This window comes from Ixodes scapularis, unplaced genomic scaffold (genome assembly GCF_016920785.2).
Source record: "Ixodes scapularis isolate PalLabHiFi unplaced genomic scaffold, ASM1692078v2 PGA_scaffold13__105_contigs__length_92229423, whole genome shotgun sequence".
Lineage (NCBI taxonomy): Eukaryota > Metazoa > Arthropoda > Arachnida > Ixodida > Ixodidae > Ixodes > Ixodes scapularis.
In genome coordinates, this window is record NW_024609839.1 from 85122900 (window position 1) to 85146890 (window position 23991).

The window sequence follows — 23991 nt, forward strand, 5'->3', positions numbered from 1 at the left end:
TAGGAGCCACGCGAAACTGCTCAACCCCGGCCAGTGTAGCTCACGCTACAAAAAGTCTATTACCTGCCATGAGCTGAGCACCATGGCGAAGTGAGATCGGACGCAAGCTGAAATTGTGATCGCTCGCTATTTTACGCTGGAAGCCATTGCCAACCAGCGCTTCTCGCAAATATCAAGTTCTGCCGCCCTACAGAAGCTGACATCGACCGGTGGTTGAACGACTAGTAAGGACAAGCACGTCAGAGGCATCGAGTTTTACGTTGGTGAGTTGTTGTCACCAAAATAGTGCCTAGTTGTAAACTCACGAAGCTGGCCTATAGAATGTCTCTGGTCCATTGCGCGGACACTGTGGCGCCACCTTCAAAAAGCAGCCGAGAACGCTCGCGCTCTTGCCTTAAGCGGATTTGGACCCCAGGATAGAAAGCCGTAGTGCCGAATCTTATGCGTCATCCACTGAGGGACAAGGCGGAGCAGAACTTAGACACAAGCGCGTTGGCCCCTTTTTTTTATATAGATTTGTTTTTAAGAAAGCAGTGAAATATTGTGTGTGCAGGTGACTTACACGGTCAGGGGGGCATAAAATAGGTCGCTACGCGTCACGGTAAATCGAATATTTAGCTAAAAGATGTTGATTAAATTTTTTTTATTTTTTGAAAATGAACGTATGATACCACTTAGAAACTCGCTGAACCTCGTCCGAAACCACTAAATTGTAAATTTTAGAAGCATTTTCTCACGTATCGTGATAATTAGCCCTTTACATTATGTCCCCTTGGCCGTAAAACTCACCCGCAGAGGTCGCATTGTTGACGCTACCACGGCTTTTTTTTTCTTTTTAACAACCAGTAAAAATGATTAAAAGCACCATTTTAAGCTTTCAGAAGCAGTTTCCAAAAAACATTGCGGCCTATTTCTATGTATTGTTTTGTTACCGCCGTGCGATGTCACTCGTAATTTAACAGACGACATCTCGGATAACATGGTCCCCCTGTTGTTGTTTCTTTCCCCACGAACGTGCTATAGGTATAACATAGTGCCTCGGACAACCACCACAGAAAATACTACCTGACGGTTCTGCAGCCCACGTTCGAGAGATTGCAAATAATGGCTTCTATATAGGATGAGCTACGATGATAAACGGGTCATAAATGTCAATGACTGGGACGGATAACCGAGCCAGCCTGATATCTTTACTACCCGAGAAAAAAAAACGGCTCACGGGCCGATTGTGAACTGCGTTTGTTGTGCTTCGCTCATCTTGCCGACGTCGTAGCGCCATCCTAATAAACATCGACGACTTCCTCATTGTGCCTCCAATGGAGAAAAGAGATCTCGGAGAAGCTATGATAAAAGTTCGTCGTAGAACGGCGCTCATTCAGGTCGCGACGAAGCACTGGCTTGCACGTGACTCGTTACAAGTAACACCTTACTTCTACATATTCATCATTTCTTCGGTAACGAGATAATGACTTAGTTGTTGTCGTTTTTTTCTTCCGATACATAGAGCGATTGAAAGTACGAAATAAAGAACAACAAAAAAACTTTTTGTTTTATGTTTATTTTTTTTCGGCACAAATTTTATTGCCACACTGTTCTTATAAAGTCATATTTCGGGCTGAGAAACACATTTTCCGAAAGGAAGTGGCGGGTGACCCCGCCCCCTTTGGAATACGCTTCCTGTTTTATCGATAAATTTTCCAGCAAAAAAAAATAAAATGCAAAAAGAGATGTAAAAGCATGTAAGGAATGAGAAACGTCTTAAAAAGTATCTGGCAGATATTGCGTAACTCTTTTTCAACCAAGACAATCCCGAGACGCTGTGCACGTTTTATTCCACGTGTGTACTTTCAAGTGCCTGTGTTTTGTAACGACAAAATGGCGACATTGGATGCTGTTCTTTCGTTCAAAGGTGGTAGCATCGCAAGAACCAATATTTCGAAGCCCTGGGGATTGAACCCAGGGTGGAACACCATCAAGTTGCTGATGGAACCTGACCGCACTCTAATATACTTTGCGGACCGAGCGTCACATAAGGTAACAAAAGAGGCCCGGCAAGCAAAAAGATAAACCGTAAAGCGAAAACATAACTCTAATAATGACTACCAAGCCATTGAAGAAATGACTCTGAGGGTACTGGTGCCAATAGAAATTTGTTACACACCTGTTTTTTTACTTTAAACTCGATTATCTCAAAGCAGCGTTTTTCAGTGCATAGGTACCGTTACTTCCTTAACCTGCCATTATAGAGGCTTGATTTATTATTCCTGCCACCCACCTACTGTTGAAACGCAATGAACTAGAATTAAAAACATGCACTTAGCAGTTTTTTTTAACACATCTTTTAATAGACCAAAAGAGCTAAAACTTTAATGCTAAGAAAACAAATTGATAAAAAAAAATTAATTTTTCAATTGGTTTAAATCATTCTAGCTCAGTAGAAAAAACACAAAGTTCGGAACCAGATAATATACGTATATATATACAACAGGAGTACTCCTAACAATTACCGCGAAAAATGTTTCTCAATACAGCCTGAACTGCATGGAGTGTATCGGACTTACCCTTTGCCCTTAACGTACTTTCGTTGCCTTTTGATGGAATAACGAGAAACAATATCTAGTTACTTTTGAAGAGGAACACGTGCAGCACAAGTTACCCTATTTGGTTTACGGCTCGTCTCGCGTATGTGACTTTCACGGCAAAAAGCGCCGACCATGAAAAAAGGTGCCCATTTATGTATTACAGAGCTAGGCATCATTACCGAGGAGTAACCAAAAAGTTGCTCGGTACATTTGAGCTGTAGTACCACTTTACTTTTGAATCCCGGTAGCGAGTAACGTACTTAGTTACTTTTTGAGTGAGTAGCGAGTAACGGCGCTCAGTTACTATTTTTTCTCACTAATGTGTGCATGTGTGCCACCGAGTTATGAGTACCACTTCCCCATTGCTCTTAGTCGTCAAGTTTTACCGCTAACTATCAAATTGCCTGATGTAGTTGACGGTCGTGAAACCTTGTTACTTTCTTTTTATATGGTACATAGAATTTTTTTTTTTTAATTTCCGGATGACACAGAACATAACACAGTATTTAACGTTTTAGCTTTTTTTTTTTGTAAAACGTGATTAAATGGAGTGACAAACAATAATAACTATCCTTAGAGCGAAATCAAATACTGCCGTTTGTTCAATGTGTTTGAGCAAATATTTTGGAGCAAGGTAAAGCTCCTACATTAGGAAACGCATGTTCCACAATAGCACCGGTACAGGTCACACTGGTTACTTCGACCGCGACGCGGGCTATAGGTGGCGCAGCTGCCGCCCGATTTGTGTGATTTCAATCGATAGATGGATGCGTATGACTCAGACATGCCAGAGCCGTATATAGAGAGAACTTGGCCATTCGTTGGGAAGTATAGGAGGCAAATGGGGAGCCGACATTGGCCGAAAGCGGGCTGGGCGTGCTCCAGGGCGTCTTCGCAAATTCGAATGTGGCCAACCGGAAGCCGCAAATAATACCCTGGCGGTGGTCGCGAGAAAGAAAATTAATAAACGCGTCGGAATAACTCTCTGTGGCTGAAAATAATGTGCACGTGATGTTTCCCTCACGGTCATCCAAAATCATGGTGGAAGAGGGCGACTAGCGGAACGATCGACGTAATCCGTACGCCAGGCGCCGAGGGCCGAGAATCTGCCGTCCGCGCGGTCACACTCTGTCCGAGCAAACCATACTTCGAGCGGCACATTCGTTTCTTTCATCTTTCTGCGCGATCATAATCGAAACATCCCGTCCACCCTTCCTAATAAGCACCTAACTCTTAGGCGCTTATTAAAAATTATATACATATGATTAAAAGTGTTTCCCGGTACCACCGCTAGGGGAACCTTTCGGCTTCTCGTTGGCGAAGCCCTCTATCTGCGTCTGGTGCACGCCTTTGGCCTGCCCGCTCCTCCCATTGACCAGACTCTCTCTATGCACGGCTCTGAACCACGCGCATCCATCTATCGGTGCAAAGGTGCCGGCACGTGGCGGCGTCCCAGAGGGAAGAGAGACAGCAGCGGCCCTCCGTTTCGACGGTTGTCTGATCGCTCGTAGCTCTGGGAAGAAATAGTGCCGGCACTAAATCCTCGGAGACGGCCGCAATGTGTCCGGACACCGACGGCCGCCTGGGCCGGGCGTTTCCGCAGCGCCCCGGAAGCTCATCCCTTTTCCAACCGCAAACTGCGTTTCTGTCGAACGGCCGACGGGGGAGGGTCGGACAGGACGACTGGCATTTCCTGCTCCTGCCCTGGCCCCGATGTGCTGTTCGTCATTGCGTTTTGTTACATCGCAGCCATACGTTAGGAATAAGAAAAAGAAAGAAAACAAAAATCTCCGATTGAATTCTGGTTTTTGCGGTAGTGTCGGCTCCTTTTTTATATTTATTTTTTTCCTAGCGACAAGGTATGGCGGCTGGCTGTTGATGACGTGCGCGACCAAAAGCGTCGCTGTGGTCGGCCTTCCAGACATGGTGACAGGATTATCCGCCGAGAGATCTCCAGCACGTTCGAAGCGCTTCATGCGTATTAAAAACAAAACAAAAGAACACGCTCCGACAGTGGCTGCTTACTGGCACTGCAAGGTGATGAAGAAAACCAAAGGCTGCTTCGAAGGGCGTGCCCATTAGTGTCCTACATGAGCGTTCAGTGACGACATAGGTCTAAAGCGTCGGATAAAGACGACATAAAATTCTTGAGGTAGCACTGGCTGAATAGGTGCATGTTACCCCCTCTGATCCTTTCAAGCGCGTGATTCTCACTAACGTTTTTGCTTGGAGCACCGGTAAGTTTGTGGGGCGTTCACATTTTCATAATTGGATGCTGATTCCAACAATAGCGGGTATTATCTGGACGCCATATTTGAGGGCGATGTTGAGAGCGCATGCTCGGAACAAGCTCACATTAATAGGCTGCTAAGGCCGGTAACCTTGTTGGTGCGGAACGCACGTTGCGAAAGAACTGCCGAAGCTCGCCGTCAAGCACGCGCCCAGCAGTCGCGCACAACTATCGCCGCCAGTGAATACTCCCTGGGCCCGTTTGCTCAAAGCTAGTTAACTTTCCCTTCGTACTGTGGCGAGGGAGCAAACAAGCGTGTTTAATTCTTTTCTCTTCTTACAAAATGTACTATATAGAAACGTCGATTGTCACCTACAACTTAAAAAACACGGGCTGTGAGCTATTAAGCTTATGCACCTTGCCTTAAAATTCGTTTTTTTTTTTTTTTTTTTTTTTTTTGCTTTTTAGGGGGGGGGGGGGGCAATTTTGCTGTCCCATTGGTTGCGGCGCGTTCACAATTAGGTAGTCGAGACTCTGCAAGCCCTGCTGCTTCTAAGCTATCGTTGACTATAATGGTACTCCGACGTAGTGCTGTATAGTCAGCTGCCATAAATAGTTAATTATTTTGTTTAGTATAATAGCGGGACAAGACGCTCATAAACCTCGAGTCGGCCTTTTCCTGACATGGACATTTCAAATACCGTATAGTTTTTGGACTATAGTTCGCGGGCTATACATGTTTTAAACGTAAATTATGTAAAATTACATACGAGGTTCAACACCTTCCTCAAGTGATAACTTATTTTACTCAAAGTACCTTGTTTCTATTCGTTATTTAATCAAACGATTGTTTTTCGTCACTTTTGGTGCAGTGATTTTATAACTGAGAGGGTGGCCCCACGTACATTTAGGAACACTACTTGCTATGAAATTCCTCGTATCTATACTCATTATGAAAAAACCATTAGGTCATTTTACGTACCGAAGATTATTTATGAGCTACCAGACAACTTGTTCTTAACTGATTCTAACCATGGGCTCAAAAAGAATCTAAAAAAGGTATTTCACGATACCACCAAGTGATAGATCTACAATTGAAATTTAGCGAGTTTTGTTGAGACCTGCTGTTTCTGCAAGGAATGGTCTGTAGTGCCAGGTCATGCCACGCAAGCCTCCCTTGGCTTAAGCAGACCTGTAATGTATTTGTTTATTCCTATGAATAAAAGTTTACTATTATTATTATTATTATTATTATTATTATTATTATTATTATTATTATTATTATTCAACGTTTAAGTTTTATGCGGTGCATCCTATGTACAGGTGCGTACTCAAGAATTATTTAATTTTTTATTTGCTCTAGATTTTTTATTCGACTACACGCGAAAAATGTTGCGAATAACATATTATGTTAATGAATTTTTTTTTTACGATACGTGCACTTTTTTGGCTAATAAAACAGGTATTTTTTTAGGTATGCTGTGTATGACAGCTTCTTTTACCTGCGGGTTTTGCACAAGCTGCTAACTATGCTCCGGTTGCGCAGTATTGCCCGGAAAATAAGGTCTTAAATTTTAGAGCTAATATTTCGAGGTTTGCCGTCCCCTGTTTTGCCTTCAAAATGTTGTACTATTGATACTACTATAAGCTTATGTGCACATTGCCTTCGCCAACAACATACCCGTTCGAATATTTCTACACAAAGTGCAGCATAAATAAGGAATATGCGGAATAAAGTCAGTGAATTACGACGTTGAAAAACGCCTCGATTACAAACAATTCCCCTAAAAAATGCCTCCAAACAATAAAGTCGAAGGTCTATAAAAAAATTCATTTAATCAAAGAAGAGCGTGTCACTCAAGGCCCCAGTGCACCTGCTGTTGCAACGAAACCAGGCCAGAGTTTTTTTGTGAAAAAACAACGCATCGCACAAAATAAAGGCTGATACCACACGGGTCGCTGCGAAGAGTATTATCTTTTGGCGTAGTACATACTTTTATAGGTTGGTACGTGTTGAATTTTATTTTCATAATCATCCTTTCAATAAACGAATATAAAAAAATAATTTTAAAAAATCTGATTTTTTTTTTTAAGTAAGTTGATTTTAGAAATATTTGGAGTGCGCGCGTTGTTTTTTCTGGGACTCGTCACTCGAATACGCGTCCAAATTCAACGCGTCAACGAGGTTTGTCCGGTTTTGATCATCGGTATTTTTGCTCTGTCAGCCTCGCGCTCGTAGCACAAACCATAACTTTCGCGCACAACCGCGTTTCCCAAACGCTCAAAGGTTTTTCTCTTTTTGCTGATTTAGTGGTTTTCCACGGCGCTCAGCAGAGCTCTAATTGTAACCGTTAGTTGTTTCATTTTTGTTTTAAGTTTTACTAAAAAATAAAATATTGCATTATGCCAAACTAATTAAGGATTCAATTATCCGAAACGGTACGGACCTCACTAAACTGGCCCCCCGGCAGCGATCATAAACACGGCCCCAGTTGTTTTCCTGAGTAATGCACAATTTTATGAAAACGAAAAATTGCCAGCGATGTTCGCTTATGCAACCGGCATTGCAAACGACGCCTGGATAACATTACTGCCACTAAATAAGCTGCTAAGCTTCAGAGTAACGACACTTGGCCATATCGTGGCTTAAAATCATGGTTGCCACTTATCTGAAGCTTTATCTGAAATCACAGGAAACGCTTTTCCGTCCTCCACTAATGTTTAAACAGTTCGCGCATGAGTATGAGCTTTTTAACACCGCATCTATAATTGGGTTGTGTGTGTGTTTATACAGCCTAGAACTTGGTCTGCCTTCACAGGGGCGACGAGTCTCCCAGCTGTAGATGAGAATTTGAGCCAGTGCGGTACAGCCGCTAGCCTGGGGTCTTTAACGTGCACCACGCAGTAGTGATACACGACCGCACGCCGGCACGATGCTCATCCAGATCGAAACGGGCAGGGGTGGGGCTCGAGCTCAGGATCCCTGGGTTCTGCAGCGCGAGCTTTCGCTCCACGTGCTCCGAGCTGGTGTGCGCTAGACCACTCGGCCACCGATCCCCCCAAACACCGCATCTAATGCTGAGGAAGTCGCACTTTTGAATCATGACGATCGGCATTTGTGTCTGCCCTGCACAAGCACCAAAATGGCGTCGTCCACAACAACGCCAGCGAACGGAGTGCCGATACTCTAAGCGCAGCTCATTTAGTGTCTCTAGATGAGACCACATTAGCCTTTGAAATGTCTGCGCAAGCGCGTTTCCGATGTATATCACGGTGAGAAACCGAAAGAGAGGAGGAGGTGAGAGAATTCGCGTGGACGTCAGGGCGCTGAGCTTCGATTGAAATGATCAGTGGGTTGACGCGAAAGCTGACTGCCTTTGCCTCCGCACACTGTCTCCCTCCATTCAGAGCTGACGAGAGCGTCGTCCGCTCCTCGGTCACTGTCCCGCGTTCGAACGACGGACGACAGCGTTCGGCGTCCGAACGCGTCCGAACAGTGAGTATAGACAGACAGCTAGCTTCACGTCTACCCTCTAACCGTTCTAAGCAAAGCTGGGTGCTCTGACGTGCCCTCTCGATCATCTCCTCGTCTCCCTTAGTTTAGCTCCGTGTTAAAGGGACCATGAAACGAATTTCGGGCTGGGTCAAATTGGGATTTTACGAATCGCATATCGTTTAGTGCGCCAAAAAGAAAACTAGTGCACGAGGATAGAAGACCAAAAGCCTGCTATCCCCTTCGAAGATTTGAAAATATAGCGGACTATTTCTTTCCACATTTCTCTGCAAATCGCTCTGCCTCTTCACCGTGATGCATCCGCGGTGCCGCAGCCGTTCAGCCTAACCCAAATGACGCATTGGACACGAGAACTGCGTCATTCGGACGTATGCGCTTGTCGACAATCGACCCGTAGAAGAATATCTGAATTTCTCGTTCGTGGACGATGATTGACGTGACGGAACTTAATACCACTCGCGAATGACAAGTTGCGTGGGGTGCTTGAAAATCACGGTGGAAGTTCGGAGTCACCGCCTCCGTTGCCCAAGAACGTCACGACCATGCGATATCTCATTTCCCGCTTGAGTTGAGGCCTAGTCTCCTCTCTACTCAGAAAGCCTGGCAGTTCGATGACAGAGCCATATAGTGCTCTGTCGCAGATTTGCAGCGCGAGGATCTGGTTGCACAGGGCATTTTTCGGGGAACCTGGTATTCAGCGCACAGCTTTTGCACCGGCGAGGACCCGAAACATGGTTTTCAAACCCGACGGGAAAAGAAGCGGGAGCGCGAGGAACACGAGAAGTACGAGCGGACATTCCATCGCACGTGTCAAGTGTGTTTCGGCGTCTCGCCGCAGCGGGGCGGCCGTTCCATGCCTCTTGTCTGCCGCTCTGCCTTTTCACTTTCGGCGGCCGCGTCACGTGACGATCTGCCAGGCTTCGTCAGCACAGAAGAGGCTATGGTGAAGGATTAAAGCTAAAGAGGAAGAAGCTAAAAAATTACTTCGTGGTCTCTTCAAAGGGGTACAGAAACGGAATGATATGACCAAGAGCTCTCCACCTCTCGCTTCAAAATCGGCCTGCAAGAAGCGCCTTGGGTATCGCGCTAGTGGCGTTAATGGCTCCTGCACGATCGAGGGTACCGTAGTTGCGAATGTTGCCGCTTGGTTGCGTCAACGCGTGACGATCTCGCCCAGTTGTTATATCCAAGGACTGTGCGCCCTACGGTCTATTTATACATAGCTTACCCGTACCGTCGTTCGCGGCCATGCCAGCAGTGTATGTGCCACGAGCGTTTGCTCCACCGTGTTAATTTCACGCCGCAGAAGTAGTACCTCGAGAGAACCAGTAAGTAGAAAAAACTGACAGTAGCCAGCAGTAGCGACACCTGCAAGCTATGTATTATTCTCTGGTAGCGATACTCGAGCTCGTCATTCAGAGCGCATCCGGGGAGGGGGGGGGGGGGGGGGGAATGAAATGGTGTGGTGTGGTCACTCTGGCAGAGGTCCCAGCATTTTGAGATCAAGCTCCTACCCATCGTCTGCAAAGAACGGCGATCTTGAGAGAGTGGAATAGACGTTGCGGAAGCACCGTGGAAGCTTTAACATATTGTCACCGAGGCATTCACGAGATGGGGACTGACGAAGAAACGAAACGTTTAATAAGGCAAATTTGTGCCGGAACAAAAGAGTAAAAAGAGGCGTCGAAGGCGAACGTCGATGATGGCGAAGTGGCAAGATCAAACGCTGTCGAAAGACTGAGAGCCTTCAGCCACGCGGATCCTGTTTTATTGAGGAGGGAAGTTTCGCGAACACTCGAACTCAGAATGTTCGGCCCTAGAAAATTCTGACCCGGAACTAACGAGACCAATTGAGAAGCTTCTCGAATAAACTAGAAACACTTTATAACAAATTAACAAATTTGATATGCGGCCCCCGGGCATGAAACCTGGAACACTTTGCGCAGGGGCCAAGTGCGTTCACCACTCCGCCACGCTGGCGGCAATATAGAACGTAGTAAACTCGATAACGTCTTCCGCGAATTGACATTCAGGACAAAGTAACTCCACGAGCGAGCAATAGGGCCACGAACTGGCTCTACTTTTTATGGGCCTGCGACGTGGCGGCGTTCCAACTGAGCTTCACAGACTGCCACCAGGCACAATCTTGGAACTTGTTCATTCGTCTTAAAAATTTGTTTTCCTGACTATTCTGCCGGCAGTCCAGAAACACTACTCTAGACTAGTGTTTCAGGGCTCCCGGCACAACATAGACCACATCTGTAACAGTCTTGATACTAGCGCCACCGCCACACTGAGTGAGAGACGACAATAAAGACGAAGCACTTGGTTCCTGCCCGCTGAACCGGATGCCTCGCCGAGTGATACATGGTGTCAGAAGTCGTTCGAACGTCATCACAAGCCCTGCGGTAGCCTCAGCCATGGAAGGACTGAAACCGCCAGAGCCGCTCCAGTTTTCAGGCAACGTTGCTGAGAACTGGAGGCGTTTCAAGCAACGGTTCGAAATATTCATGACAGCTACGGAGCCACCCGCCAAAAGGAAGGAGGGACAGAAGATCGCGTTGTTGCTGCATGTTGCCGGGGAGCAGGCCTTGGAAGTCTACGACACTTTCAACGTCGAGGGGGAGCAAACCTACGAGGCCGTGGTGGAAATGTTTCATAACTACTGTTCTCCCAAGAAGAATGAAACGTACGAGCGTTACGTATTCAGGATGCGAGAGCAGGCAGAAGGTGAGCTGTTTGAGCAATTCTACAGAGACCTTTTGTTGAAGGCTAAGACCTGCGAATTTGGCAGTTTGGCAGACTCGATGATCAGAGATCAGATAGTGTATGGTATATCGAACAAGAAACTACGTCAAAGACTGTTGCGAGAGCAGGACTTATCGCTTACCAGAGCAGTGGACATGTGTAAAGCGAACGAAATAGCAGAAAAACAAAACAAAGTTTGGGACAAGCCAGAAGAGTCCGTTCTGAGTATTCACCAGACAACTAAAAGACGTTCGACGGTGCCAGTGGAAGCACCACCTAGACCTGACCGCTGTCAGAAGTGTAACTTCATTCACAAAGGAACAAGCTGTCCAGCAACAGGGAAAGGATGCAGGAGATGCCATCGCCGAGGTCATTTCGCGTTTTGCTGTCCGAAGCAACGGGTGAACGCGATAACTAACGAAAACGACGATCAAGCCGCGGATGCCGGGAGTGACTTTGAAATTCTGGAGGTGGGAGCACGCACTTCTGCAAGTAATCAAGCAGAGTGGCTGATACCGGCGAAGGTAGCTGATAAGGATATCATGCTGAAGATTGATACTGGAGCCCAAGCAAACTTGTTGCCACTGTCGTGGTGGAAACGAGCAGGCAGGAGTGCGGATTTGCGAAGGAGCACGGCAATTTTGCGCAGTTACAGTGGCGGCATAATTGCACACGCAGGAAAAGCATCCTTGACTGTGGAGTGCAACAACACAAAAGAACTCACCGAGTTCTTCATTGTAAAAAAGTCGCGGGCTCCCATTCTCGGTCTCCAGGCCAGTGAACTCCTTGGACTCGTGAATCGCGTTTCGGCAGTTTCCTGCGATAACTTGAGCGCAGTGACCTCCGAATTCCCCGAGGTGTTCCAGGGGTTAGGTTGTGTGAAACGGGCATACCACATGGTGCTGAAGGAAGGAGCCAGGCCAACGGTGCAAGCAGCCCGGCGAGTCCCTCAAGCTTTGCGGCAGCCACTGGAGAGGGAGCTGCAGCGCTTAACCGCCGCCAACGTTATCCGGAAAGTGGATGAGCCAACTGACTGGGTGAGTCCTTTGGTTATTGCGCTAAAAAAAGACGGACAGCTCAGGGTATGTCTGGATCCCCGGAACATAAACGAGTGGGTGAAGGGAGAGCATTACCAACTTCCCAAAAGGGAAGACATTGAGGCAGAGCTCTCTGATGCACGATGGTTTTCAACCCTTGATGCAAATTCCGGGTTTCACCAAATACCGTTAGATGATGAGACCACGAGAATCTGCACATTTGCTACTCCATTTGGAAGATACCAGTACCTCCGGCTACCGTTTGGAATAGCTTCTGCACCAGAAGTAGTTCAGAAGACCATGTCTCAAATGCTTGAGGGTTTACCCGGAGTTCGAGTATACATCGATGACATCCTGGTGTGGGGTAGAACACAGGCCGAGCACAATGACAGATTACGCGCTGTACTGCAGAGAGCCAGTCAAGAGGGTCTCACGTTCAACATGAGCAAGTGCAAACTCGCCCGCAAGGAAATTGAGTTCTTGGGGGACGTTATTAATGAAAATGGAATCTCCCCAAGCCCAGCTCTCGTTAAGAGCATTCACAATTTTCCACAACCAGTAAGTAAGAAAGAAGTGCAAATATTATTGGGATTTACAAACTACTTTGGTAAATTTTTGCCTAACTTGTCCTTGAGGACAACGTTAATGCGCGGAGTTATTAAAGACAGCTCAGTGTTCGAGTGGTCTGACGCACACCAAATGGAATGGGAACACTTGAAAAATCTCATATCTACAACCCCAGTGCTCGCACTCTTTGATCCGGCAAAACCCACGAAAGTATCTTCGGATGCTTCAAAATATGGGATAGGCGCGGCGCTCTTACAACGACATGTTGAGGGATGGAAACCAGTGGCCTACCCTTCAAGAGTCTTGTCTAGTGCGGAAACACGCTATTCGCAAATTGAAAAAGAGGCTCTCGGAGTCACTTATGGTCTTGAAAAATTCCACCACTTTATGTACGGACGGCGAGTTATAGCGGAAACTGATCATAAGCCTCTGATTGCGATCGCACAAAAAAGTGTACACTGTTAGCAAGTGCCGTGTATTTGATGAATATTTGGGGTGAAAAACACGCTATTTACACAAATTACCATAAATTTACACGATGAGTAACGGATAATACGTTCAGATATCATGCGAGGTTGTAAAAAACGTGTTTTGGTTCGGTCATACACGCATAACCGTGTAGCCGACCTCGATAACACGCATCGCCTCCGGCGACGACCGCGGCATTGCCGGCTATCGAAGCACCGGAATGCTTGGGGACACACTTAGAAAGGACCGTCGAGACAAATGCCGCGGAAAGAAACATGTCTCGGAAACAGATATGCACCAAAAGCAATTACGCCATGTCGCGGGACGTTGGCGAAACCCGCGCTTACCGTGGCTCGCCGCCATTTTCTGGTCGATGGCAATACGGCTTCCCTCATGTCGCCCATGTTTGCATTTAGTTTAGGGCTCTTGATAATAGTTTCTTACACACCACAAATAAAGTCATGGGTCCAATTATTCGTTCAAAACAGTTAAAATGGATATAAAAAGCGTGTCTTCGATGTGAACACGTGACATTGCAGTTGGTTTCGTTTTTGCTTCAACCTTCAACTGCTTCAACTGCAAGCGATCTGGCCGATCTAACGTCGATGTACGGTGGAAGCAAGAGCCGGTTGGCTTCCGTTCTTTTTGTTTGACCGGAGAAATTTCTGGCAGCCGCTATTGTTTTGGTTTGACGGGACGCGAGAAGCTTCGCATAGAGCTTCGCAGTTTGCGAGCACATAGTGAAGACGTGACCGGAGAAGTGCCCCTGTGTCGTTCCCGGAAGACGGAAAGTACCATTCGTCGTGTGTGCTTTGAAAGCGAGGGGAGTCGCAGGGTCCACGAGTGCGCAACCACAAGCCAAGGTTCACGACAGCGCTGCGTTCTTCGGCGATCTCGTTCTGTTTGGGGCAACACGGCGATGCGAGAAAGGGCCGAAACGTTCGTGGTGTGTGGTGCGGTGCTTGTAGGTAGAAACCCGCACTAACGCGGAGCTCATATTGGTTGTTGTGGGGTTGCGTTTGATGGGTTTAGCCCCGTCGTCGTCAGCTGATCCGGTCCAGCTGGTCGGGGAGGACGCAGCGAGCGTTCATAAAAGTAAATCTTCCTTCGTTCCGTTTCAAAATGTGGAAGATTCCCGACGCATACCGTGAGTAAAATGCTGCGGACGTTTTCAACAAAATTACGTCGTTTGAATTGAACAAGGGACTTCGGATAGTTTCCCTAAATCTGCCGTTTCTATGTTTCGTGTCGTTAGACTGCATTTGCACAGCGACGTGTTCGCACAGCGACGCACCGCTCGAGTAGATGATTCGGTCCCGCAAACGACCGGTTATACATAATTCCAGGGAAACTAAGTCACCACAGATGTTTTCCTGTAAATCTCGTGTGACTCGTGTGAGTTTGTTGCGCTCATCATGCGGTGTGAATAAACTAGGGCAAGATTTTCTACCTGCCCACAGATGCATGAACTGAGACAATTTTTTACGTAGAGAACATAGTGGTTTTTCTTTACATTGGGAAGAGGCCCGAATGTGTATCTTTTCCCTCTGGCACTGCCCCAAGTTTCAAGTTGCAGTTTCAGTAGACATACCTACTAACAGGTACAAACTGCTCTAAAGCAGGTAAAAGACTGGGAAGCCAGGACGGTGCGGACACCGTGTTTTGCGCTTCTCGCAAGGTGACTGATGCTTTTGCGAGGTATGCGGAATATGCAAACGATTTTGTTATACCCTTCGTTTCCGTCTCCAGAAGAAAGAATAAGATTATTTACAAATTTAGGCGCAATCACAAGCCAAGATTTACGATAACAGTGCGTTCGCTTCGGTGGTCCGTGTAGTGGTATTATACGCTGCTTTCTGCAACACCGCGTCATGACGAAGAGCTGGAACGGTCACGGTCTGTGCTGGGCTAGCGGTTGACAGAAACCCGCATCGCCCGCATCGGCACCGAGTGCACTTGGGCTGTTGATGCTCGAGCCTTTCATACGCGGCTTGTCGCCAGCTGATCCTGCTGCTCGACGGTGAGGAAGCGGCGAGTGTGACCTCTGAGGTAAATGTAAATCCTCGTTCATCCAGTTATCCAGTGTGGAAGATGTCCAACGTGTACTGAGGGCGGGAACCACGAGCGTTTTGCCTTGCTTTTATAACCGAAACCTGAGCAGCGAGATAATTGCGTTGCGTACTCCAAAATGACGCAAGCAATAAGTTTCAAGAGGTCGAGTACGTCATCGCGGATGTAGGCGAGACTGTGCACTGTTTAAACGCTTGCAGTATCCACGAGTGCTACCAGAAAAACGACGTCAACAGAGAAGGAGCTCGCGATTTTAGCATAATGCAGTGCCACGGGCTCGTGAATTTTCAATGTGGCTATATAGAAATATTAAAAAAAAAAAAAAAAAAAAAAAAAAAAACGCATTAGCGCCACATTAATGATCACGAATAACACCGGTCACAAACTCCCAAGCCTCACCGCTTCGCTCGACACCAACACGACATACGACAACAAACTGCATCAAAACGCCCCAAAAGTGAAGGCGTCTGCTCCCGTACGCGTACAACAACTAGCGGAAGTGAAGTGTTGGGCGGATGTCCTTCATAATAATATATATAAAAAATGCCTTGCGCAAGTATAATTTCCATTGATTATTGAATACGTACTGATAAAATCTCAATCATTTGTTTTTCTATCTGATTCAAGCGAGTCGGACTGCTCATAACACTGGTCGAGCATGAAAATAACAAAAATTTGAACTTTTTCATGGCCGGTTTAAAATTTATTGTTAGTACATCGTTGTTTTTCGCAAAGGACTAATTTTACAGATTTTGCCTCCATACTTTTTAAATGCAAACAGTTCTTACATACGGCTGTCCATTTTGCCGTGTTTTGTGTCTTCTTCTATAAATCGGTAACGGTCAGCGACCAAAGAGCTCACCCGTACATGTCAAGCATATATACGCCGCGGGGAGAGTCCGTTGTTAGTAGGAAGCGTCGGGCGTAGTGTCGGTGTTGTGTTTGTGTATGTGTCGCTGCTGTGTCCTATGTGGTGCTCGTGTTGTCTGTGATGTATGTAGAGTAGCAGTCTACTCGTGATAGTTCCCAGCGTATTAACCGACTCCTGCTTTTTTTTCATTGGTTGCTAGAAATCGCACTAGGTGGCGCAAGTTACCGCCCGATTACAAGAGTTTGCTTGAGCTATTTATCCATGTAAGTTCAATATTCTTTTTTTTGTTTTTGTCTAGCGGTTTTGTCGTAGCTGCCGACGCCACCGACCGCCGACGATGCACGTAGGTACCTTTGCACGTAGCTACGTCCGCCGCTCGGAGACTGTTTACTGTGCATAAAAGACATCGAACGAGAACGAACGCGTCCTGTATGCTTTCAGTTCGGCTGAAAGGCGCGGCTGGCTGGGCTCGTCCCTCGCCTGTTCTAGGCTGCTGGCCGCCATGTTTCATAAGGAACACGTTGAACCGTGCTTCTCGGAAGGCAAACGCGGTGTAGCGTGTTAACTTTACACAGCACCTCATGTGTAGACGAAAAACACAGATGACTCCGTGTAAAACGAACACGTTTCGACGTGTCCGCTATGGGACAACGGTTTACACGTCTGGGCGTGTTATTTTTGCTAACAGTGTAGGAGATATGCCACCGCGCTTGCAGCGTTTCTTCTTGAGGCTCATGAAGTATGAGTTCCAGCTGACGTACGTCCCTGGCAGAGAGTTGGTGGTTCCAGACGTCCTTTCGAGAGCACTTCCCTCTGGGCAGCCAAGCGGCACAGAACTAACCGATGTTGAGGTGCATGCATTGGAGCTTCAGCACACACTCGTAAGCGAAGCAACTAAGATTCAGCTCGTGCGTGAAACTGCTCGGGACACTGTCCTCACGAACGTAATTAACTGTCTCCGAGAAACCCTCCCTATTCATGGACAGTACAAACCTTTCGCCGGGGAATTAACAGAAGTATCTGGAGTTTTGTTTAAGGGCGTAAAGGTGGTGATCCCAGAGACCATGCTCCAGCGAATACTCGAGAGGATACACGATGGCCATCTTGGTATCAATAAGTGTAAAGCACAAGCAAGACAGCTAGTTTTCTGGCCCGGCATTAACGAAGATATCACGAGAATGATTCACCGGTGCTCAATCTGTCAACAGTTTGCGTACAAGCAACCGAACGAGCCACTAATGATGCGTGAGGTTCCGGGCTTACCATGGACGCGTGTTGGTGTTGACCTCTTTGAGCAGGCGGGGAACACGTACCTAGTTGCCTATGATGCCTTTTCGAACTTCCCAGAGGTAGAGAGGCTCACAGAGGCAACATCAGAAACTATTATTTGGACATTAAGCAGCATGTTTGCTAGACACGGGATACCTCTAGAGGTGTGCAGCGACAACGGTCCACAGTTCTCGTCACGTCAGTTCCAGAGTTTCGCTTTGAAGTATGATTTTAAGCACACCACGTCCAGTCCGCATTTTCCACGTTCCAACGGACTTGCAGAAAAGGGTGTGAAAGTGGTAAAACGAATACTGCGGAAAACTGCTGAAGCTAATGAAGACTTCTGGCTGGGATTGCTTGGTTACAGGTCTACACCCCTGGAGGATGGCCAGTGCCCCAGCGAGCTTCTAATGGGACGCCGCATTAGGTCCCGTCTTCCTGACTTCACGCCAGCAGTTCCAAAACCAGCCAGAAAACACACACAGGATAACACTAAAGGATGTTTTTTGAAGCCACTACGGGAAGGTGACGTGGTACGTCTGAGGGACAAAGGACAGTGGGTCACAAAGGGCCACGTGTTAAGGAACGTGGCGCCTCGTTCTTCACTGGTTGTCACGCAGGATGGCCGGGAATATCGACGCAACAGAGAACACCTGCGACCAACGAATGAAGACCTGCAGAGTTCCGATCACTTTGAGGAGCACCTGGAAGATTCCCCAGCCTGTGCCCTGACCAGCATTCAAGCTACACCGGCTGCATGGACCCCAACAGTGCAGCATGATGATCCAGCCATCCCAACCACAGTCGCTACTTCAACGAGAACTCCGACCAACTCCCCAGCTGCAGTCAACTCCACAGCGAGAACAGAGGATGATCTGGCTAGTGAACTTAGACCATGTGTTGCTCGGACATCAACCCGAACTGTGCGGCGACCCCAAAGGCTAAACTACGATCAGAACTTCCAGCAGCAAGCTTAACGGGCTTTTGAGTTATTGCTTTTTATATTTCGTGTTTTGTGTATTTTGTTTATTTTCGTATGTATTTCTTGTTGGTTTTTCATAGTCCAAAGAAAGGGAGATGTAACAGTCTTGATACTAGCGCCACCGCCACACTGAGTGAGAGACGACAATAAAGACGAAGCACTTGCTTCCTGCCCGCTGAACCGGATGCCTCGCTGACTGCTACAACATCTAAGCAAAGAAATAAGTGCTAATATTTTGTTTCCCTACCCCTTTAAGGTGGTATCCGCTGATTTCCACAAAACGGTCTTCGCATTTTGCGGAAGTCACATGTGCAACTCAACCCGTCAACGACATCTCCTATTTGGATAAACGCGCCGGTATGCGGTCTGTTGATAAATAGGAGGAGGAAATACTTTACAGTCAAAAGCGTTAGTCGGTGGTTCATTCTTTAAGGTGTACTCGATTAGAAAATTCCTAGGACACGTCCCGAGCTGGAATCTGCGCATTCTTTCTTGGATTATTGTTACCCGCTCTGCTAACGAGAAAAAAAAAGAAAGACCATCTAAGTTTAATTTAGCGGCTCTAAATTAAACTTTAGGAAGCTACAAAGTTTCCATTAATCAAGTTGACTTACGAGTCGCGTTTCGTTATATAAATGTTTGGTTTTTAAATTTATAATATAAAATGTTAACAATATTTTTGCTAGCGCAGTGTTTCTTGTTTTTTGACACTTCGTTTTGTCTATTCCGCTTTAAAACATGTTTCTTGTTGAATTAAAAAAAATTATTTAACTATTTTGGGCTTAAATTACAAGAGCCTGCCTTTTGAGTCTAATGGTTATATGTGCCAAATAAAAAAATATGTGAGACCGCCAAGTTTCCGCTGCTACCCAATAGATGGCGCCAGTGTGTCACCTCGTCGTAAGGGATTTTAAAGGGTTTCAAGGCACTCGGCTTTAAGAAGTTGCAAATGTGTAAACGGGCCTTTAATCCAGATGTAGCCAACGCTACGAGCTGATGGAACCAATCCGAGAACGTCAAAAGGACACCGTCATGGTGTTCCTCATTTAAAACTTGTTGTTGGCCTAGTTGGTTCATGATGCAGTCTAGAGGTTCTGTACGTGTTCTATCATCGCTGAGCCAATACCTTATGCCTTTTAAACATAAAAGGCCTAAGGTACGCGCTGTACCTTTCGCTTTCTTTACATGCTGCGCAGCCTTGCGACGGGCAAGGAAGGTTGCGCATGCGCAGTAAGAGCGGAGACAACGAGGATTCGCGTCCAACTATGATATACCTCGACGTGGCCTTGGACCATCGCTCGGTGTGTGAACACTTGACTTGGCGCTATTGGGGCCCGTTCGCCAGGTTCGCGCCGCCATTATCTCAGCTCGCGGTGTTGTTCTTGTATGCGCTGTAAGAAGAACAAAGTTGGGGGCTGCGTGCTGCGATATATGCGAGCAGAGCTTGTCGCCGCAGCAACGTTGAGGAGACGCTCTGTCTCGGCGCCGCGGCGCGCCATGACAAAGCGCTTGCACACCGAGCGATGGTCGAGGCATAGTTGAACGAGAGTCCTCGTATCTCTGACCTTACTGCGCGTGCGCAACCTTCCCTAGCCCGTCGCCGTTCTGCGCGGCATGTACAGAAAGCCACGAGCTCCGCTGTTCCTACTTCAATGTATCGCGATTGTACGAGACTATACGCCTCGCAAGTGGGCTCATTGTCGTCTTCTGCGCATGAGAAAGGAAGTAGCGGTGACGTCAGAACGCCGAGCCCTGATTGGCTGATCGCGACACCCTATCTCAGCGTCGTCTGCTCCTATGGAACGTCGTCTGCGTCTGTCTTACCTTTCCTGCGACTTTCGGAAGTGCAGGTCTTTACGAGCGAGCTCGACTTTGCCTTTCAGCAAGGGCAGACGAAATAACTCGAGCGGTACTAACAACTAGCAGACGCGCATCAAGGAAGGAGGTCATAGGACTCACTGGCGAGGTGTCCCGAGGCGCCGAGGTTTGTTTGCTAAGAATCGAGAGTGAGGGCGGTTAGTGTCCGCAAGTTCCCTCCCAAATACTTTTTCCCTCCATTCGTGTGCGGCGAGATCCCTCACTCTTTAACGGCGTCGGCGGGTTGGCGCAGTTAACGTCGTCTGCTTTGCGTCTGCTAGTCAAAGCGACGGCTGCTTCATCTTTCCTGCGTCTGTCGGAGATTCACCACTTTTTCACCGGCGAGTGTCACCGCTGCCTCAGAAAACAGGGAGATGACAAGAGGAAGAGATTGACCTTTAATCTAAAATTGAGGTCAGCGATCAATGTATAATACGGGAAGGTTTCACAAGGGTCGCGCGGGCATATTCCATTCAGCACGCCATCCTTTCGGGCAGACGGTTGCCGAGTCGGAGTGCCTGCTAGGCCTATCTGCCGTGCTCGCTTGGTCGTTGTCGGTGGAATCGTGGCCGTTGGATATTTTCGCGGGTGTTTGTGGATCCAGCGTTCTTGTTCGTCGTGGTCTGTTTCAAGTACTTTTAACTTTTTTTTTTGCTGCTTGAAGTCGGAACGTGTGAGAAGCGCACGTAGAAAATTAAACGTTCGTTGGTCGTCGCGACCGCGACGCTGTCGGCCAGGCTGATTTGATCGTAAGAAGTGCGTAAGACAGCTTCGGAGCTGTCGTAGGATTTCGTCGTAACCTGCGCAAAACTTACAAAAATTTCGTTTCGTGCATACGAATTTGTTCTCAAGCTTTGTCTTACGCATATTTTTGGCGTAAGATCGTTTTGTGAACCTGGCCTCTGCACTTCCGAAAGTCGCAGGAAAGGCGAGACAGACGCAGACGACGTAGCTAGCAGACGACGTTGCAAAGGAGCAGACGACGCTCAGATAGGGGGTCGCGATCAGCCAATCAGAGCTCGGCCTTCTCACGTCCCCTCCAGGCTCCTCCTCTCCCTCAGTTTCTAACCACATAGAAGCATTCAGGCGTCCGAGGCACGTTTCCGCATTTTGAATTCGTTCTGGTAACTTTGTGAACTTTATTTTCTCTATAAAATGAAGAACAAAGCAACCTGTGTCGAAGTTCTTCAAGTTCTTCTCGTTTTACTTCGAGGCGCAATGCAAAGTTAAAAGTTTCGCGAACTCGATCCTCCGGTTCGGATTCTATTCCGGAACGATAAAACGAAGCCTATTTCGAGAGCGGTCTCGTTATTATATTTTATTTTCGACGGAATAAATTTCATTTGGAACGAAAAAATGACTACGTGCTTGCGATCCGCAGAATGCTAGAAAACCAAAATCGACAAAATTAAAATGAAAAAAAATTAAGAGGAGAGTTGTTTTTGTGACTGGTGTGCGCTTGGATTAAAAAAAAAACTAGTACCAAAATAAAAAAAAAAAACGCAGAAAAACGGACAAAAATTTAAACTCCCTGTTAACCCTCGCGCGCAAGCCACCCAAGTTACTGGTAAGGGCCTTTTTTGCGTCGCACGTGAAATTGCTCGAGAATGACGCCGTGTTCCGCGTACAAAGGAATGTATCCGGTTTTTTCTTTGAGAAGAATCAGTCACCCTGTTAATACCTCGGGAATCGCAAGGCCCAGCGTATCCTAATCTGCCAGCGAGCCACGAAGCAATCTTCGAAAGAGACGTGGGTAGCTAATCCGGGGCAGCTCCTCGTGAGCTTCATTTCAGAACTGGTTAACCCTAGGCGCCGGAATGATGAAACCAATTAATCCCGCCAACACCCTCCGACAGGTTCCTGCTCCGCGTCTGCTCCCGAGACAAACTCGCCCCTCAGAAAGCCTCGGACGCGTAAAAAACCAGGAACCGACGTGCTGGAAGCGAGCAGCCGCGTCGCCGATAGCCCGTGTCGCCTCACGTTCGACCGCAGAGGAGGTTACCAGCCTCCTCCGCGGTCCATCGCGGTCCCGTCGCCACGTGACAAAGCATGCTCACTTGCGATCAATCTGGGCAGGAGGCTTCCGCCATTCAATGGCAAACGATACCAATGGTTTCAGTTCTTTGCTATCCTGAATCTATAAAAAAAAAAGAAAACTTCGTCTTAGCCTAACTCCAGACGTATCCGACGCTACGAGTTGATTGAACCAATCAGACACCGTCAAAAGCGCGCCATCACGGTGTTCGCCATCCGTCTTTACGCGGTCTATTATCGTTAAGCCAATTATAAACAGAAAAAGCCCCATTGGCTTGCGTTTTTGAAGCTGATTGATTGGTCCCTTTAAAAGGAGACTTCAAAGAAAAGAAGCTTTTCTTTAAGGGCATACGACGGCACACGAAACTTCTAAAGCAATATTTATGCCGTTACAAGCAATTTAGGCGCATAAGGTGTATGTCGCAGCCCACTAAGTACGGCCCCGAGCTTACAAGGTGCTTACATCTCTCAATAGGGAGTTTTAGTAGATAGTTCCCATGACTTCGATAGCGATACCCCGATACTCCGCCACCGCCTCACTTGCGCATGCATAGTATCGTTATCGGGTATATCGGAGGTATCGGAACGATCTACTAAAACTCTCTAATGGCTTGAGAGATGATTGACGTGTGAAAGGTTGGTTGTAAATTTGTATTTCCTTGCAGTAGTATTATTTCAATCGATTATACTTTTGTGTTTGAGAAGCAAATAATCGAAGTAGACTCATTATTGTTTTCAAATGTATTCTGAGATTCCATTTCCCGCTTTGGTTGGAAACGTTCACAAACATAGTTACCGGCGTCTGCAGAGTGCTGAGGGAGCGAAGCTCTTTGAGCTCTTTGGAATACATTTTAGCGCTCAAAAAACAGGGACAAAGAGGCGAGAAACAGACAGCACAGTGCGCTTGTGCTGTCTGTTTCTCGCCTCTTTGTCCCTGTTTTTTGAGCGCTAAAATGTATTCCAAATTCCAAAACCAACTAGCCCAACAATCTACTCTTTGAGCTCGTCAACTTTTATGAGTACGAGTGGTTTTGAGCTTACAGAGATGTTTAGAGGAAGATCTCATCAACGGACGTAGTTCGCAACAAACAACTGCCGCAAGTACGCCCCCTTCGGAAGTCCTGTACGGATGTTTGTTCTCGTATTGGAGACTGGCCTAGGCCTAGCGTCCCACATTCACTATTTTGATCGATCGGGCTTGATTTCTTTCTTTGCGCGTGTTAATGCTGACTAGAGATGTTCATTCCCGCAAAAGCGGCCCCACTGCTCTGTGAATGGACCTTTTCCGAGAAGCGTTCTGCGCACGCGCGAGCGCCCGATGCCAAGCGGTGGAAGTCGGCACGAAAAAATCGAGGAAATTCGGAATGAGGCTGTAAATCCACGAGTGGAACACGTAATTGCAGCATATATATAATTGTGTTACACAAAAAAAAGAAAGTGGACGGAAAGAAAAACACGACGTTTGGGTGGACGCTACGGATTTCCTTCTTTAAAGTCGCGCTAGGCCTACCTCGTTGCGTTGGGCACGCGACGCTGCTCAGAGAGCGAAGCAACTGGTAACGTAGCTCCCATTATCGATGGTAGCGCAGGTAGGTCACTTCCTTGATTTTTAGTTCGTGCAGCCACCGCCTGGTGCCGTCGGTATTTGGAAAAGGTCCATTGTGCAACCGTCGTGTTTGCGACAATGGTTTCAATACTTCGAAGATCCCCACATCGGTAAAAATTTGCGAGCCATTTGGTTGATGTCAATCGGGCGTTAGGC

General features: G+C 47.1%; 2 protein-coding genes across 2 annotated transcripts in view; one reads left to right on the forward strand and one right to left on the reverse strand.

Annotated features, from left to right (window-relative positions):
- The window catches only part of LOC115319169 (guanylate cyclase soluble subunit beta-2), a 111922-nt gene that overhangs the window by 41205 nt on the left and 46726 nt on the right, over positions 1-23991 (reverse strand). The window lies entirely within an intron of this gene.
- LOC121835579 lies at positions 10971-18491 on the forward strand. The gene is made up of 2 exons (XM_042290012.1): positions 10971-12111; positions 17724-18491. The coding sequence occupies exons 1-2, from the start codon at positions 12095-12097 to the stop codon at positions 18331-18333; spliced, it is 627 nt and encodes a 208-aa protein (XP_042145946.1). The 5' UTR covers positions 10971-12094; the 3' UTR covers positions 18334-18491.